General features: G+C 51.1%; 5 protein-coding genes across 5 annotated transcripts; 1 reads left to right on the top strand and 4 right to left on the bottom strand.

The window, feature by feature from the left end:
• Nucleotides 1-13: 13 nt before the first annotated feature.
• On the bottom strand, nucleotides 14-901 carry K441DRAFT_682067 (uncharacterized protein; the record flags this gene model as incomplete). The annotated part of the gene is made up of 1 exon (XM_067651536.1): nucleotides 14-901. One exon carries the CDS (start codon nucleotides 899-901, stop codon nucleotides 14-16), a length of 888 nt encoding a protein of 295 aa, XP_067497655.1.
• Nucleotides 902-2,061: 1,160 nt separating this feature from the next.
• On the bottom strand, nucleotides 2,062-6,907 carry K441DRAFT_682066 (uncharacterized protein; the record flags this gene model as incomplete). Its single annotated transcript, XM_067651535.1, has 3 exons — nucleotides 2,062-2,934; nucleotides 2,986-5,081; nucleotides 5,131-6,907. The coding sequence occupies 3 exons, from the start codon at nucleotides 6,905-6,907 to the stop codon at nucleotides 2,062-2,064; spliced, it is 4,746 nt and encodes a 1,581-aa protein (XP_067497654.1).
• Nucleotides 6,908-7,606: 699 nt separating this feature from the next.
• On the top strand, nucleotides 7,607-8,607 carry K441DRAFT_669582 (pre-mRNA branch site protein p14). The gene is made up of 5 exons (XM_067650167.1): nucleotides 7,607-7,708; nucleotides 7,821-7,844; nucleotides 7,911-7,967; nucleotides 8,061-8,188; nucleotides 8,272-8,607. The coding sequence occupies exons 1-5, from the start codon at nucleotides 7,671-7,673 to the stop codon at nucleotides 8,370-8,372; spliced, it is 348 nt and encodes a 115-aa protein (XP_067497653.1). The 5' UTR covers nucleotides 7,607-7,670; the 3' UTR covers nucleotides 8,373-8,607.
• A 267-nt stretch (nucleotides 8,608-8,874) lies between these two features.
• Nucleotides 8,875-9,280, bottom strand: K441DRAFT_682064 (uncharacterized protein; the record flags this gene model as incomplete). The annotated part of the gene is made up of 2 exons (XM_067651534.1): nucleotides 8,875-8,984; nucleotides 9,040-9,280. The coding sequence occupies 2 exons, from the start codon at nucleotides 9,278-9,280 to the stop codon at nucleotides 8,875-8,877; spliced, it is 351 nt and encodes a 116-aa protein (XP_067497652.1).
• Nucleotides 9,281-11,267: 1,987 nt separating this feature from the next.
• K441DRAFT_327382 (uncharacterized protein) lies at nucleotides 11,268-15,711 on the bottom strand. Its single transcript, XM_067641204.1, has 3 exons — nucleotides 15,644-15,711; nucleotides 12,299-15,567; nucleotides 11,268-12,244 (listed from the first exon to the last, which is right to left on the bottom strand). The coding sequence occupies exons 2-3, from the start codon at nucleotides 15,447-15,449 to the stop codon at nucleotides 11,376-11,378; spliced, it is 4,020 nt and encodes a 1,339-aa protein (XP_067497651.1). The 5' UTR covers nucleotides 15,450-15,567; nucleotides 15,644-15,711; the 3' UTR covers nucleotides 11,268-11,375.
• Nucleotides 15,712-15,939: the final 228 nt, after the last annotated feature.

Genomic DNA, 15,939 nt, shown 5'->3' with positions numbered 1-15,939 from the left:
CCGACCACCCCCACTACATCCACGTCTCCGGCCCCCCAAACGGCGGATACCTCCCCTCCCTCCCCCTCTCCACGCAATCCCACCCCCACGGCACCCTCCGACTCAAAACCTCATACCCCGCCACCCTCCTCAGCCTCCTCCCCGCCTCGCTCGGCCGAAACGCCTCCACCCTCACCTCCTCCAACCGCCGACTCGTCGCCGCCCGCACCGCAAACCTCTCCCGCTCCCGCTCCCGCTCCCGCCCACACCCCGGCACCGCAACCACAGTCCTGTACCTCCCCTCCTCCCGCGGCGCCCACTCCGCGCCCCGGTTCCGCGGCGAGCGGGGGGAGGGCGGAGGAGGAGGCGGCGGGGGAGCGGCGGCGCGCTTGACGCCGTGGCCGTGCAGCGGTGCGTAGCGCGGTTCCGGGGGCAGGGCGAAGCGGACGTGTTTGCGGGTTTGGCGGGCGTCGTGGGTGTGGGTATGCGTGTGTGCGAACTCGGTGCGCGAGGGGGAGAGGGAGAATTCGGTGAGGGAGGTGCGGCGCGGTCGGCGGGAGAGGGCGGAGAAGTGGATCCAGCACATTTGGAGTGGTGCTTGAGGTGGTGCTGGGGATGGTGCTGGAGACGGTGTTGGAGACGGTGCTGGAGACGGTGCTAGAGACGATGGAGGATTGGGTTGCGGTGGAGATGGTTGAAGTGGGTTGGGTTTGGTGGATTTGGTTTGGTGAGTTTGCGGATTTGGAGGGATAGGTATAGCGAGTAGTGGAAACGATAGACAGACGTTTTCTGAAGAGCGGAAACTCAATAGGAGGAGTGTATAGTAGGCGTATATAGCAGTCTCCCCAAAATCAGACGAAAGATAGAAGCAGCAACGCAATCTAACGAACGAACCTCCCCAGGCACCCTCCCCGGCACCCATCACTGTATATACCACCACCCCCCTCCACGCGCAGCCGCAAGACCCCCCATCTCGCACGCCCAGCAGCGCAGGTCATGCTGGACCTGTCGTCCGCAACATCCCACGGGACCCCTTCCACCATCGCGCACAGCGCGAGGGTGAAGAGGAGCGCACGCTTGAAACTTGAAACATGCCTGATTCTCAGTCCTCTGTGGTGGGCAGAAAACATCAGCGGAGGGCAGAAACATCAGCGGAAGGATCTGGAGGTTATGTCATTGGTGAGGGCCGGGTGACTCTGTAAGGTACGCGTGCGTGGTTGGTGTCTTGCATGCCGCGCCGGGGTGGCGTTCGGCGAATAGGGAGCTTGGGGCGGGGCGTGTTGGGTGCCAGGTACCGTGGCTTGTGAGACATCAAGTTCTTGGGGGTTGCTGGATGACTTTGCTATGTCGACATTTCTGCTTTGCTCTACTTTGCTTATAAACAGAAGGATTATATTTATTTTAAGGAATAAAACGTTTCTTCATTTATGCAGTTATTTCCATAACGGCTGAGTGGCGTCAGAGCACCACGGCTTGACAAGACACTCGCAGCTACAAGAGCCAGATACCCTCTTGGTAGCATGCCAACTGCTAGAAACTATGGAATTTAGTAGTCTGAAGCTACCCCAGGTGGCTCCGTGTGTAGATAAATAAGTCGAACACAATGGGCGCAATCAAGCAAGACAATCCCCAATCCAGCCACCCTACGGCACGGTCTGCTGCCCAGAAAATAATAAAAAAAGCTGAAGTGTACACGCCGCGTCTCAGAAATCAAAGAACGAAAAAAACCTACCGAAGAGGTATTACACGGGTATTGGACTATCCATGGTACTTTTACGCCTAGTCCGCCTTTCGCAATATAAAGGGATTGAATAAACGCCGTTCTCCGTGTCTCTCTGAAAATGCCCCCCTCCAGCCCAAGTCCTGTTCTTTGCAAAGTAAATGAAGTAAAAAAGAGGCTCCACCCACACCATCCATTCGTCCAACCGCTGTAAAGTCCGAGCATGAAAAATATCATTCATCAACCAACCATCCAGATGGTTTTTAGTGCACTATTCCTATGTGTGAAAACTCGCATTAGTAGGCGTTCCGCATTTTTCATCATCATGGGTGTGAAATGACAAGCTCTGCTTTAGAGATAGGTCACTTGCTTCTTCTCCTCAATCCAAACTCCTTTTCCTGCAACTCTCGGGCAAGTCGCAGACTCGCTTCCTCCTCGGTTTCCGTTTGTGAAAGGGCGCGCGAACCCGTTTCTAGTTTCAGGGAGCCTTTGCTCTCCAGCCGCGCCCTGTTGACGTGTGCTGACCTCGGGGTCACGTCTTTCCCGCTGGCGACAGTGCCGGGGGTATGGCTTGTCTTGCGACCACTGGTGCTTCGGCGCCGGATCTGCGGGATAGGTTGAACAGATTCTAGCGTAGAGACAATGCCATTTCGTTGGTGTTTAGGCGAAGTGCTCTGGGCCAGATCTGTTAGTGGCGACGATGGTTCCGCGTCTATGTTATCACAAGGTTTCGGCGCCGATGTGACGGGATTTCGCCGCTTAGAGATACTCTGCAAGCTTTGACGATCCTGTGTTTCCACGAAATGCTCATCAATGGGATTCTCGATTGACGAGACGATAGCGTCTGCGTGAGGTACAGCGTCTGGCATTGGCTCTGGAGAAAAGGTAGTGTTCCGGCTATTCAGGTCGTATGTGCTCTTGGGTAGCGGAGGCGTCATCTGCGGGACTTTGGCAGGCGAAGAAACAACGATGGAATCATGAATCTCTATCGACAGAGCTGTATTTGGTCGATGTAAAGCCCCTTCCATATGGATATTATCCCTGGGTCTGGAGGTCGTTCCAACACCTCTAATTGTATCGCTAGTAGGTATTGGTTCCTTTTTTGGCTTCTTTTTTGCTGGACTGGCACCTTCATCGCTAACTCGTCTCTTTTTGGAAGCCGAACCCCGGGGCACTGGTACTTCTGACGCTTTGACAGGATCGATATTCCCGTACTCATCGTGAACGCACCGGCGCTATTGCTACTGTTAGGCGCAAACATACAAATGGATGTGATTGAAACTCACCTTGCTTTTACGGCAATCAAGACATGCTTTAGTCCTTCCGGGCTTATTGTTGGGCGTCTCCATCGTAAATTCGGAGGCAGACATCCTATCGTCAACGATGACATGTCCGTCGACCTTAGCCAACCTCTGTGGTATAGCTATCACAGCACCAGCATCGCTTTCCCGCCGCTTGAAATCCCGTGCAAGCGGGATGACCACTCCCACGAATTTCGAATTTCCGGCATGAACCGAGCTGCTTTGGGAGGAACTGGAAGCTTCTGCACGCGAATCGGAAGATCCACCACTCCCGAGCGATGCCACGAGCTCATCTTTGTGTTTGCATCGGATTCTCCGTTTCCTGCACGCGTCACAAGCGATTCGTTTTGGTCCGAGCTGGGATGTCTTCGGAGTGCTCAGATGCTTCCCGTTCTGGTCCAAAACGGGACGCTGAGGGGAAGGAGCCGGAGAGTCACCACGTATAGATCCAGTGGCGACAGGCGTCTCTGATACCATCGCTTTCTGTCGCGAAGACTGTCGATCTCTAGATGCACGGATTGCTTCACTCCACGATTTCCGCTCCAGTTTCTTAAGTGCAGCGGCGCTGAGCTTCTTTTCTCCCTTAGATTCTCCAGTTTCCGGCAGAAGAGCTTCAGGGTGCGCCCACTGAGGAATATCCTCATTGCCTCGCTTCCATGCTATCCACATAGCAAAAGTTTTGATGAGGGTAAGCGGATCTCCTCGTCCTTTGGGTATAGAACGTGTTACTGCATTACGAGTCTCAGCTGTTATGCCCTCTATTCGGCCAAGGGATATCATTACGGTCCTCCAGATGTAGTTCGCAAGGTCTGGAAGACCATCAAGCTCAGCCTTGGAGTAATATCGCGCGTTATAGTTTTCCAATCCAAGATCAGAGTTGTGTCCAAACTTATTAGGCTCACAGTAAATAGGAGTCGGCCGGGGAAATTGGTTTCCGTCGTGGAAAAGCTGCGCAACGGACGGTGGGAGAGGATCTGTTTCGAGATATTTCAAAACGGTAAACCATAGCACTTTCTGAAAGTGAGGGTATCGGAATTTCCTCGCCACTTTCGTAGCCTTTTCTACCTCTGCGACCCGAATCTGCATGCCGTAATTCAGCCGCGTGAGAAAGTTGCCACCGATAACCAGACTATTTTCGGGTGTCCAAACTGCATGTATCCAGCCGGACGGAATGAGCATGGTATCTCCTTGGGAAAGATCTATGCGATAGCATTCTTTGACCTGATGAGGAAGGAATGTCCAATTCTGAGCAGGCGATAAACACCACTCCTCGTACTTCTTTAGGTTCTGTTTCGTTGGCGGTATAAAGAAAAATGTCTTCTTTCCTTTGACGATGTGGTAGTAGACGGACGAGCCTCCGAAATCGATGTGAAAATCTGTGTAGCAGTCCGCCACAGACATAAGACAGTAGAACTGGACCTTCGGGGCATTGGCTTTGTCTTCGTCAGGCCAGACAGCATCTTGTAGATCCATATCGCGAACTACTTTCGGCCTTCGGATCAGCCTTCCAAGCTTGCTTTGAGACACTTCGAGACTAATCACGTTTCTGACAACCTTCTCGCCTTCTTCCTCGTAATAGTCCGCCCACCTCCTCATATTCCACCTCTTGTCTTCGCCTTCTTGGGACTTCACGTCGATGACCTCGACTCTTTCTTCTGGCCCGTACATCTCAGCTACTCGACGTACAGTCAATCCTTGTGGAATGACCATGTCAAGCTTATCTTGGCCATCGTCAGGGACATATTCGTAGTCGTAGTCGTCAGCATCAACGTCTAGGTCTTGGCCTTCGCGAGGTAGGGCAACTCGAGGAATATCTGCATCCGGGCCGGGGAGTATAGGGCGGGGATTTAGCGCTGCTGGAATAACAACTGGCTCGCGGAACCCATTCATTTTCTCAAAATATTCTGCTGTGACGAGCTCAGGAGGCAGACGAGCAAACGTCTCTTCGTCGAATTGGAGAGTACCGTCTTTAATAGGCTTAATGTAGTGGTGCTCGGGGTTCTCATCGGAGGTACGCAAGACGCCCTCATTGAGGCCTGCATAATCCACGGCAGTGTGGGCTCGGGTGGACTTTCGAACAACTGCTTTTTGTTAGTGCCAGACATATTCTACGAATAGTAGAATACTTACAGGTGGTGGGACCGTGTTTCGGTCTACATTGTCGACAGAAGAACTTATCGACGCTCCGAACGTCTCTTTCATTCTGGAAACCGGCACAAGCAAAATGGAACCAACCCTTGCAACCATCACAGCTAATCCACTTTTGGCTTTCTCCAGTCAGGACGTTTGAGGTAAAATTGCATCCAGCGCAGACGGTGACTTGAGTGGTAGCATCCACCTGTTCTCCAGGAACAGGATTCGCTTGCGCAGGTACATTGATAATCATGTTGTTATTAGGAGGCACAGAAAGAGCGCGAAGGGCGGGTTTAAGTGGCGGAGGTTCTAGGAGCCCCTCAGTTCCTTTATCGACCCGGTATCCAGTGTCTTGGGTTATACCAGATAGGACTTCGGCCGCAGGGGAATCTCCGGTGTTGCGTGGTGTTCTTATATCCGAGAGAGAATGCCGTCGGTTTTGTGATGCAATCTCGTGCCTCATATCTGGAGGACCTGGATGACCACTAGGCACTAAATTCATTCTCATATCATCTGGTGATACCCTATCTAACGAATCTGCGGGTAGACTTTGTGGTGAATGTAGCTGATCTGGAACCCCCGCTGTGCCAGTAGAAGCAGCGGTCTTGGCTTTAGCAGCGGTCTTCTTCTTTTTGCTACTTGCACTCCGAGCTCGCGGGCCCCTTGGCTTTCCTTTCGGCCATCCCTGATGCGATTTCTGTTTCTTCGGCTCTGCGCGACCATTGGTATCAGGTGTTGCCAAAGGGGCGGTCGAACTGAATGTATCCTCGGGCGGTGTATGTGTTTGTAAAGCAGATCTATCAAGATTTTCCTCATAAGTACCGTTAGGTATCTGCTCCAGTATCGTAGTGGATGACAGTTCCCCATGCCGTTGTTCAATTCCCTGCGTCTCTTCATCTCGATATTGAGGGGCCCAATGGGATGCTTTGTCTCGTACAACTGCTCGCTCATGTGGAGCTGAGAAGTCCTGGTGGCTTGGCTCTACAGGACTCCAACCATTCGCTAATTGTATCCTAGACTGCCTTGAGAATGAACTAGCGCTTCCAATCTGATGGAAATCCAGCAACAGCTGAGCATCAGATAATCTCTTGCCCAAAGCGTTGTTATCCTCCTGGTAGGGCCGAGACATTGGATTGTCTTGATACATCCTCGTCCCATTATCAACCATCTGCTCCACGTTGTAAGACCATCCATAGGACGGATTATGGCTCGTTGCTGGTCTTGAAACCGACTGGGGAGGGTATTGCGGTGAAGGGAAGACCTCCGACCGTGCCCGCTTCGACGGTCTTTCATCGTAGGCATGATTGAAATCCTCAGAGAATATATGCTTAGCACCATACCCGTTCGAAGGAAAGCGTGGTATGGTTGTCGGAGATATAGGAGCTTGAGAGGACCGACGGGAAGGTTGTGCGAAGACAGGACTTGCAGCTAGGGATGAAGCGGCGTTTGCGAGAGTATCTATTGGAGATCCTTGGACTTCAGTGTGTGATGTAGTTGGGCGCGGGTGCTGAGCGCGCTTGGGGGAAATAGCGGGCGCGCCTGGATGATCGTGATCAAGTTCGCCATGTCCTCCTCCACTCTTAAGTTCTTCCGTCTGCCCACTGCTAGCGCGCTGGATATCATTCGTTCCATTGTAGTTCTGAAAGAATGTATGGCCCTCTCCATCGCGGCCTTCGACTGGAGTGAGCGGCTCAATGAACTCGTGCGGTGGCGGAGGCGTGCCGAAGCGCAGCGGGGGTAGCCTATACTGCGCTTTAAATGAATGACAACTCATAGTGATGCCCAGGTGATACTTGGGTTGTAAATGGGGTGGGTGGAAGGGACTTCGGGAGTCCGCACGAAGTGCGCGAAGGCGCAGCTACGGCACCTGCTGTAGCGGGTATCGAAATGGATGGTGAGTGAGAAATAGCATGTCCTGAGAAGGGATACAGGCACAGAGCTATGATAAGGTCGATTGATCGTGGGGAGTAGAACTTTGCGGTGTCACTGGCAGTTGAGTTGTGGTGGGGATGAGAGCGGGCAGTGGAAGTCCTCCGTATAATCGAGCCACTGCTTTGCCAGAGCAGGGCGAGGCAGAACGCAACAGCCACAACGACTTTTCAAAGCAGCAACATGCGGAAACGGGGCAATGATGAATATGCAGCATGTGTTCACAGTCAGGGATTATTTAGAAGTGGTTTCAATTTCCCGTGTCTCAGCGAGCGCTCTATATATGTACATACATGATGCCGTTCGAGGCAAGTCACCAGCGCTCTCTTCATTTTCACCGAAAAGCCAAATCCGGTATATCTACAAAACTCTCTGTGTGGAAACAGCGCTCCATATGTATTTGGGATATTTCACCATCTCTAGTTGGTGGGATAGGCGGTGATGGAATGAAAGGGTGCTTCTCGAATCAAGCGGTGCCAAGCCTGGAGGCTCAGCGGCGCTGAACAAACCATTCGCCTCCACATCGATCTTCTCCGCCCTGCCAGATCCGGTCTCACGACACTACAAAGTCCAACTCATCTATCCTTCCAATAACCCACTCCAGTAAAATGAGCCGAGGCGGAAAGCTTGCTCCAGAAGTTAATCGGTGAGAAAGCCCAGTCTTTGATTTGTTGGTCGCTTCTTGCATATTTGCTGGGACACCCCAGACATCACCGCCATGAGTGCACACGACACCTGCTAACGCGTCTGATTCGTAGAGCTCTATTCGTAAAGAACCTGAGGTATGGTTTGGAGAACACCCGGGTGCTGTACGGCGCGCGAATGCGACTCTTCTAACAGCACTCTAGCTACAACGTTTCACCTGAGGAACTCTTCGACCTCTTCGGCAAATTCGGCCCTGTGCGGTATGCTGCGCTTTTTAGAAACCTGCCCCTGTTACACTCGAAAGATAATTTGATACTCTTTTTTTGACCTTACGGAACTGATGATGAGTCCAGTCAAATCCGCCAAGGCATCGCCAACAACACAAAAGGCACTGCATTCGTAGTCTACGAGGACGTCATGGACGCGAAACAAGCCTGCGACAAGCTCAACGGCTTCAACTTCCAGAACCGATATCTTGTTGGTATGGCCACCCCATCCGCCTTAACCCCGAGTCATAACAACCTGGCCGATATCGGATACGAAAGTGCTAACGAAACATCACAGTATTATATCACCAGCCAGAGAAGATGGCAAAATCGAAAGAGGATCTCGCCGAACGCCAGCAGAATTTAGAAAATCTCAAACGGCAGCACGGTATCGAATAACGTCAGGCGAGGCCCACGGAGGAAGAAGAGAAGCGTGGCAGGAGTGGGCCTCCCGTGGGCCTCCGCAAGACATCGTTACCAACAGCAATGAGGTCAAAATTGTCGAAGAACTATCAACCTCAAAAAGGACACAACATTAAAACTTCTGCAAATAGGATTTGGACTCGAATTACTGGCTTGGCGTTGAAAGGGTCATCATCAGTCTAACGTGGAATGGATATAAATTACGGCAGGGCTTGCTTTTTTGTGGTGGTACCGAGCCAGATTTGCTCTACCACCAAGTTTTGCGGGACTGTTACAGACTGACTGGACTGTATTGTGGCCGCGGCAGTGACACGATTATGGACGAGCCAAGCTAGAGCGCCAGAAGCTGCTCAATTGACCAAAAAATAACATTCTATTCGTGATTCCCTATCATTCATCATATCCTGCGTGCTCGTGGAAACGTGACCCAGACCAAAATTCTGACCGTGATTATCGTCAATGAAAACCCCTTTTCTATTTACATCATATCCATCATTCCTCGTGCACTACTTCCCGTCCCTTCATGTGCGAAGTGTCCAAGCAGATAGTCCACAAGGACTTGAGCAGCTGGCTCTTCCAATGCTGCACCTACCCGTTCAAGCAAGATACGCTCATGGAAGGTATCCACCCAATTGAGCCTCACTCTTCTTCACACGACGCTTGCCGGCTCCCGTTCCAGTTGGTGCGGGTGCCGTCGTGCCAGTACCAGTGCCGACTGGGACGACGCTGGTGGTGGCCGTAGGGTTGGTGGTCGTCACAGACAGAGTTGGGAAAGCGGTAGTTGTCGTCTGTGTCGTCATATGTGTGAAGAAATCGAGAAAGGGGAGTGCATTGGCGACAGTGAGGAGGACAGCCAGGGAGAGGATGCGAGCTGGGACGAGCATGGTTGTCACGCTGGGTCCGTTGGATAAAGAGTCGGCCTGAGCTGAAGATGGGGTTTTTGATCGGTAAACAGAGGCTTGGTGGACTGATGAAGATAACTCCGATAGATTGATATTGCCCAAACGAACGTGAGAGAAAACGAAGGTAGCTGGTGGATGGTTCCTCTGAATTGGCCTGGGAGAGAACGAGACTTTACGTACCCTACTAGATATATATACTTCTTATCTCTATCATATGGTGCATTCCCCGATGATACATTACGCATGCCAGTCTACTCCAAGACTAACTAGGTATCCAAGACCACGCATGCTGCGCGATAACAACGCGTCACGCTCCAAGGTGGAGCAAGACCTACAAGCCCTCCACTCAGCAAGGAGTCTCTAAAACCACAGACGCCTGCGGCTGAGATCTGTTAGGCTTAATATGGAGTGATTAATTGGTGTGTATCAGCGTATCCGTCGTCCATGGTTGGTCAACAGTCATTCAAAGGCAGAAATCTGAATTTGGGCTCCGGTGAGGCTCTCCCGTAGGGCCTTCGCCGTACGGTGTGTTGCACGGAGTGCTTGGGGCCGACGAGCGGTGCATGATAAATGTATGCGGAAGGTCAGATTGTGAACTACTGTAAAATAGCCGGTGTCAGTGGTTGGTGTTTGTCTCTAAGGTTGGCCCATGGTTGACGCAGCTGTTGTGATATGTGTGGCGTCCATGGCTAGGTCGACGTATGATTGGCAGCGCTATCTCACTGTGGGGTTTCGGACTAGTTCTCAAACTCCGGAAAAACGAAATAGATTTGGAAAGGGAGAAAATTATGTGAGAGAATACAACACGCAATTTGAAGGAGGGAATGGCGTGGTTAATGAATTGCAGAGAAAAGAATGGATTTTAAATAGCTTATGTCCTTGCATGGCGAGAGGTGAGAGGTGCATGTTATGAGTATGCTCCCAAAAGCAGCAATCCTACCCGTATCTTGAAGAGAGACAATGATAGTCTAAATGCATAGTTATCGCCGCCATGAGCGGGTATTCCCGTTTATATGCCCACTGGGCTAGTGAAATCGGATCCAATAAGATCATGGAAATACCACGTGCACAAAACCGCGCAAACAGGCCATGAACCATGGAGCATTACATGCAAGGCGATAATATGCTTTCCCCAGCGTCTGGCCGCATTTCAAGGGCCATCGCTGAAAATAACACAGCTCGCATAACTAATGTTTGCGACTCATGGATGCGGGCCCCAATCACTGGTTCCGGGTCGCGACCCTCGCTCTGATAGCACACCCGGAATCGCAAAGACTAGGGGCTATATCTGAGGGACATGGCTTAGAATGGAAAGTTGAATAGTGCTGGATTGTTTCCATTCCGCCTGCTCAAAGCAAGATCTAAGGTATTGCCGGTTGGCCACTTCATCCCGAAATCCAAGGTCAGTCAAGACGCCCAATGGCCGAGGCCTAAATCCTAGCTCAAGAGCTGATAATTGATCCTAGTGCTATACGAAGTAAGGCGCTTGGATAGTAACTCGTTAGTGTAGGTTTGTAGCAGCGACACCAAACTAGTTCGAAGATTTATGTTAAAAGAGTCCCGCAATCAATCATTCAATATGCAGGAAAGTTTCTCAAGAAAATATCATCGCGTTATTCCCAATGAATTTGTTAAACTTATGAATACATTCACCCTATCGAGAAGCATAATTATATATACAACACATAGCCAATCGAAACCTTCTCACCAAACGATTAGCCTAAATGGGGTATCAAGCATAGCAACAATTGCCAGCGATCGACAAGAAGGGTATATAGTTAGCAGCAGCCAAAAAGATAGGCAGTGTAACAAAAGAAAATTCCGTGGTGCCTGGGCGGCCAGTTCTAGCGTAGTAGTATAACACAAACCAAGTATAACAGATGTGGGTAATCAAACAAATTCCAGAAGTCCACCCGGGAAGCCCCCCTGAGATGGTACAAACGCCAATATCCAGAGCTCCAATAAGCAAAGTGAATGATAGTAAATATATTTGCGGAGACGCTGTTGCTACAGATGCTTTTTGGAATGCAACGAATTTTGACTTTTAATTAGACTTTTGGTTGCGAATCGAAGACGCTCAGAAACCACGGAAAGGATCGAAGTTGTCGTGGACAAAGTCTTCGTAGACACCTCCACCGCGGTGTGGATCGTTGGTGCTGCCGCTCCATTGGCTATTACCTCGCCTCCTGCCGGGCCGAGGTTTAGCTCCTAATAGCATAGATCCGTAAGCAGCATCCTCAGAAAGGGTCGGTTCGACAAAGGCCTCCATGCGGACTGTTCCAACAGCATCGAAGAAGTTGTAGCGTGCGGGGCTGCTAGCCTCAGATGTACGAGCGCTTGTGATAACACTAGCCGGGTTGTACACAGATGATGGAACTGAAGGTGGCTGTCCATAGAGGTCAGAAGATCCAGTAGAGTACATTGATGGGACCTGATTATGAGAAAAGCTACGGAAAGCCGCACTAGGTGGGGGAACACGAGGTCCAGTCGAGCTCCTTTTACGGCCGTGGCCAATGCGAGGGATACTCGGGGCATCCGCAGCGTCAGCAATGGGCCTATCAAACTGTGATTCCCCATACCATTCATGGATCGGATCTGCTCGAGGAGCATTTTGTCGCTGATTCACAGGGAGTGCCTTGTCTTTAGCCAAGCGGACTGAGTCCCGGATCTGGGCACGACGGAGTGTCGCTCCGGGGTGGCGAGGTGGTAACTCCTCCTGGGGAGGGACGGGTGGTAAGGCACCAAGTTCGGGAATTCCATGAGTAGAGTGAGCCAGGAATGAAAGAGCTGTCAGCCAAAGATAATGGCGTTCTCTGGATATGGCAGTGAACTTCAAAGCTCGAGCAGGTGTGAGAATTAAGATAGACCGGTTGAATATGGTCTGGATGCCAACGCTTTTGGGCAAGGGGGTATTATCTGGAACATCAAGAACAGATTTGATGACCACTGCAAAGACGTTAGCATCTGATATTGATAATCCCTCTTTCTGATAATACTCACATTTACGTCCACTCTTGCCCATTAAGGCAGACCCTGAAGTCGGCTGCTTACTACTCCACATGACAGCACGCTCATAGGGTGAAAGCCAGACCCAGCGTTTGTGCCGAATTCCATTTCCAGGCATTACAGAGCCATCATCGCCTGCCCGGCCAAGATCTTGAGGAGACTCTGGACCACCAAAGGTCTTTCGCTTCCTAACATACTTCCACATCCATTCACCAACCATGGTTGCAGCAATTGCGTCGACCACGCTGGTTGACTGAACAGAGCTACCAACAGAGCCGTTACCTGTGTTTGACGTATTCGTGGAAAGTTGAGATCTGTGACTATTCATGTACCCGTACTGAGCACCGGTGATCATATCATTGGGCAACGGCGGAACCTGTGGGCTCTGTGGCAATACAGGAGTGGCAGGTAATGGAGGTGATCTGCTTCTTTGGCGTCCACTCCTTGGCATCACGGCTGCAGACCGTACCTTTCGTAAGCTGTCCTTACGCTGGTGTTGCCTTCCGCCTTGAAGTCGGCGCCCAGAAAAGGTGCCACCGCCTCGGGGAGTTGGGCTCTGAGATCCTTCACTCTTGCTAAGCGGTATGCGTCGAGAGCTTGATCTTGTTGGAACTGGGAAGGGTGGTTTCGGCACATAATTATTGCTTGATCCAACGCTACCAATGCTTGGGCTACGCGACCGCTGGAAATGAGCAACAGTGCCATTCTGAATCATAGCGGAACGACGAATACTTGGCTGTCGTGTCAGGCCCGCCGATCGGAGAGGCTTAGCAACTTTTGAAGCCTTCTCGAACGAGTTCCGACCTGAGGAATACATCTTCCCAGGACCCGCTGAATCCTCCGAAGTTCGTGATGTCGACACAACTTCCTTGTCCTCTGGGACAGGTGTTGGCGGGTTATTAAATGGCCGTTTCAGATTACGGCTAGACATCATCGGGGTTGAGTATTGTGGTGCTCTATAGTCATCATCACTGAGGTCTGCTTCAATGTCATCGTCTTCGTCAGAGCTTGCCCCATCAAAGCCAGCAAAGAGACTGCTCGATCTAAAAGGCCGCCTAATTCCGTCATCCTTGCTACGTACGAGAGGGCCGTTATCGTTGTTACCTGGATAACGGTCCTCGGTCTTAGAGTCCGAGGCCCCGCCGAGCAGAGTCGTCAGGCCTTGCGTGTGCCGCAGAGTGGGCGCTTTTCCCTGACGATTACCGCCACCAGATGATACAGATGTGGCTGGTGTGTCAATCTCCATCCGTCGTTTTCCGGGCTCTGGCCGTCCTTGTCTGGGCTCAGGGGTTCCCGGTTTGGATGATATGGCAGATGGTAAAAGATGCGGAGGTAGTTTGATAGGCCTTCTGTCTATCCTAATCTCTTCGGTTTGGATGGAAATTGAGCGTGTCGGGATTCTCAAGTCAACAGTGGTTTGAGACCAGGCATTCTTCGTTCCAGGCGGCAGTATAGGCTCCTTTGGAGATGCAGGAGCGGATCGCGGTGGGTGAATGGCAATTGATGGAATAGGAATAGGCACTGGAGGAGGAGCCCGGTTAGGTGAGCGAGGAGGAGGAGGTGGGGCTATCGGTCGTGGTTCTTCCAAAGGATCCGTTTGCGTGGAGATTGAGGCGGTTTCTATCTTAAATAGAGGCGTTATTGGTGTTTGAGGAGAAGGCGGAATAATGATCTTGGGTGTTGCTGGTGGGCTGGGAGGTTGTTCCAAAGTCTGCGATGAAGCAGAGATCATAGCGGCGGGTGACTTAACACCATTCGGAGTTTGCTGAACATTTTGGCTAGGTGGAATGACAGAAACACGTTTCCGTCGTTGGTTCGCCTCGATGTCGGTAAGTGATTGCGCGTGGTCATTATACCTGACTGAAACGGGATCCTGGGGCAAGAATGGAGACGGTGGCGGAGAAAACTGCACTCCAGTATCGACGTATTGACGCTTTGGGGGTATGTTGATCAGAGTGAGTTCCCGCACGGTTGCAACCTCGCATGATTTCGAAGTCTCAACAGGTTTGGAAGGTTCCCCTTCTGTCACCTCTGCCAACGGACCCTTGCTTTCTATCGTCAGTCCAAGTATGCGTTTCGCCTTTTCATCTTGATACATGGATTGTCGCGATTCCAATGCTCGTCTTGCACGCATTTCATTCTCCGGGAAATCGTCTGAGTCAAGTTCAAGTTCACCCAGGTCTTCTTCCTCCTCATCGAAGATCAATTCATCTGCCAGGCTAGGTCCGTTTAGTCGTCCATGCCCATCAGAGCCCGCTCCGCTCATCACAGAGAATCTGTAATTTCGTCCAAGGCTCCGGTGACTACTGCTGCTCAAATTTCTTGAATGCATACCAGTACGGCTAGTAGATCTTCGTCGTGGAGATGAACGAATGCTTGCTGTATCGCTCTCATGTCCAACGCCGCTATCCCTTGTGTTATCGTCGCCTTCGCTGTCCATGCCCTGCTCATCCTGCGCAGCATCTTGTGCCGCAAGTTCATCGAGGATCATTTTCAACCGGCTTTCAGAAATGTGAACCCGCCGCTCCAGCATCCGTTTCTCGCCATCCCAAGTCTCTTTATCTCGCTCCCACATGTTGTGAACGCGGTTTGAGTCATCATCCTGGCTCCGGATCTTCTTTTGCGACGATTCTAGCTTATTTCGCAAATCGACATTGACCTCCCGAACTTCATCTCTTTCTCTCGCTAGTTCATCCAAGGCTGACATGGTTTCTTTTTCTAATTGCTGAAGCTGGCATTCGGCCGCGCGGCTCTCTTTTGTACTCCGAGCCAGTTTATCGGTCAGGGAGTCACTCTCATTTCGCGCAGTCTGGAGATTAGTTTCCAAGTCTTCAATAAATTTGTGCTTAGAATCTAACTCTCGGCGCAAAGATAGGATTTCGGAAACTAAAGATGCATGGAGAGTCGGGGTGAATCGCCGAGGATCAAGGATCGAAATGTTCTCATCGTTGGCAGTATCCTCAGAATCTCTACCATCCGGAGGTAGCGGGGGTGGCGAGGAAGGCGGTCCACTCGAGGGTGTTCCATACCGTGACGAACGTCGAGACAACGATGGCATAGGAGTATGATAAGGCGTGTCGGACGGCGAAGGAAGTGGCTGAGCGACTATGAAAGCCTCGTGCTCTTGAAAGTAATCCACCGCCATTTTTGAGACAGAGCGACTACGACCGACGTTGATAGCTCGCGGACAAAAGCATGTGATAGCTGATCCTTTCGGAACCGCGGCGAAGAGGAAGTATTACAAAGTAGGTTTTAATACATAGCTATACTCAAAGTCAGTGATGGGAAACTTAATGCTTATGCCCACAACGGCGTTCCTGGCACAGTCGTTAAATTTACCTTGTGCTAAGAAACAATGACAGAAGTCTCAAATCATTGAGCAAACACCACGGAAATGTCCATGAAGTAACCCCTCTTTAGCGCGAGCGATTTAGATGTAAAAGGTGTCTCTATACTCGCTGGTAACAGGTGAAGAGCAATTGTTTGAGGGAAACACCTCGGGTTGCCGAGATTGTGTCGGCTGATTGGGATCGGTGGAAAGGGGTCAAACGGTGTGCCAGTTCCAGTGAAGGCTTCAGAAAGGAACGATTGGTATGTTCGGAATCTAGGAGGCGAAGCAAAGATTAGCACTCAAG

The sequence above is a fragment of the Cenococcum geophilum genome (genome assembly GCF_001692895.1).
Source record: "Cenococcum geophilum 1.58 unplaced genomic scaffold K441scaffold_73, whole genome shotgun sequence".
In the NCBI taxonomy this organism is placed as follows: domain Eukaryota; kingdom Fungi; phylum Ascomycota; class Dothideomycetes; order Gloniales; family Gloniaceae; genus Cenococcum; species Cenococcum geophilum.
The sequence above is the reverse complement of the archived record's forward strand: the minus strand, read 5'-3'. Positions and strand labels throughout refer to the sequence as shown.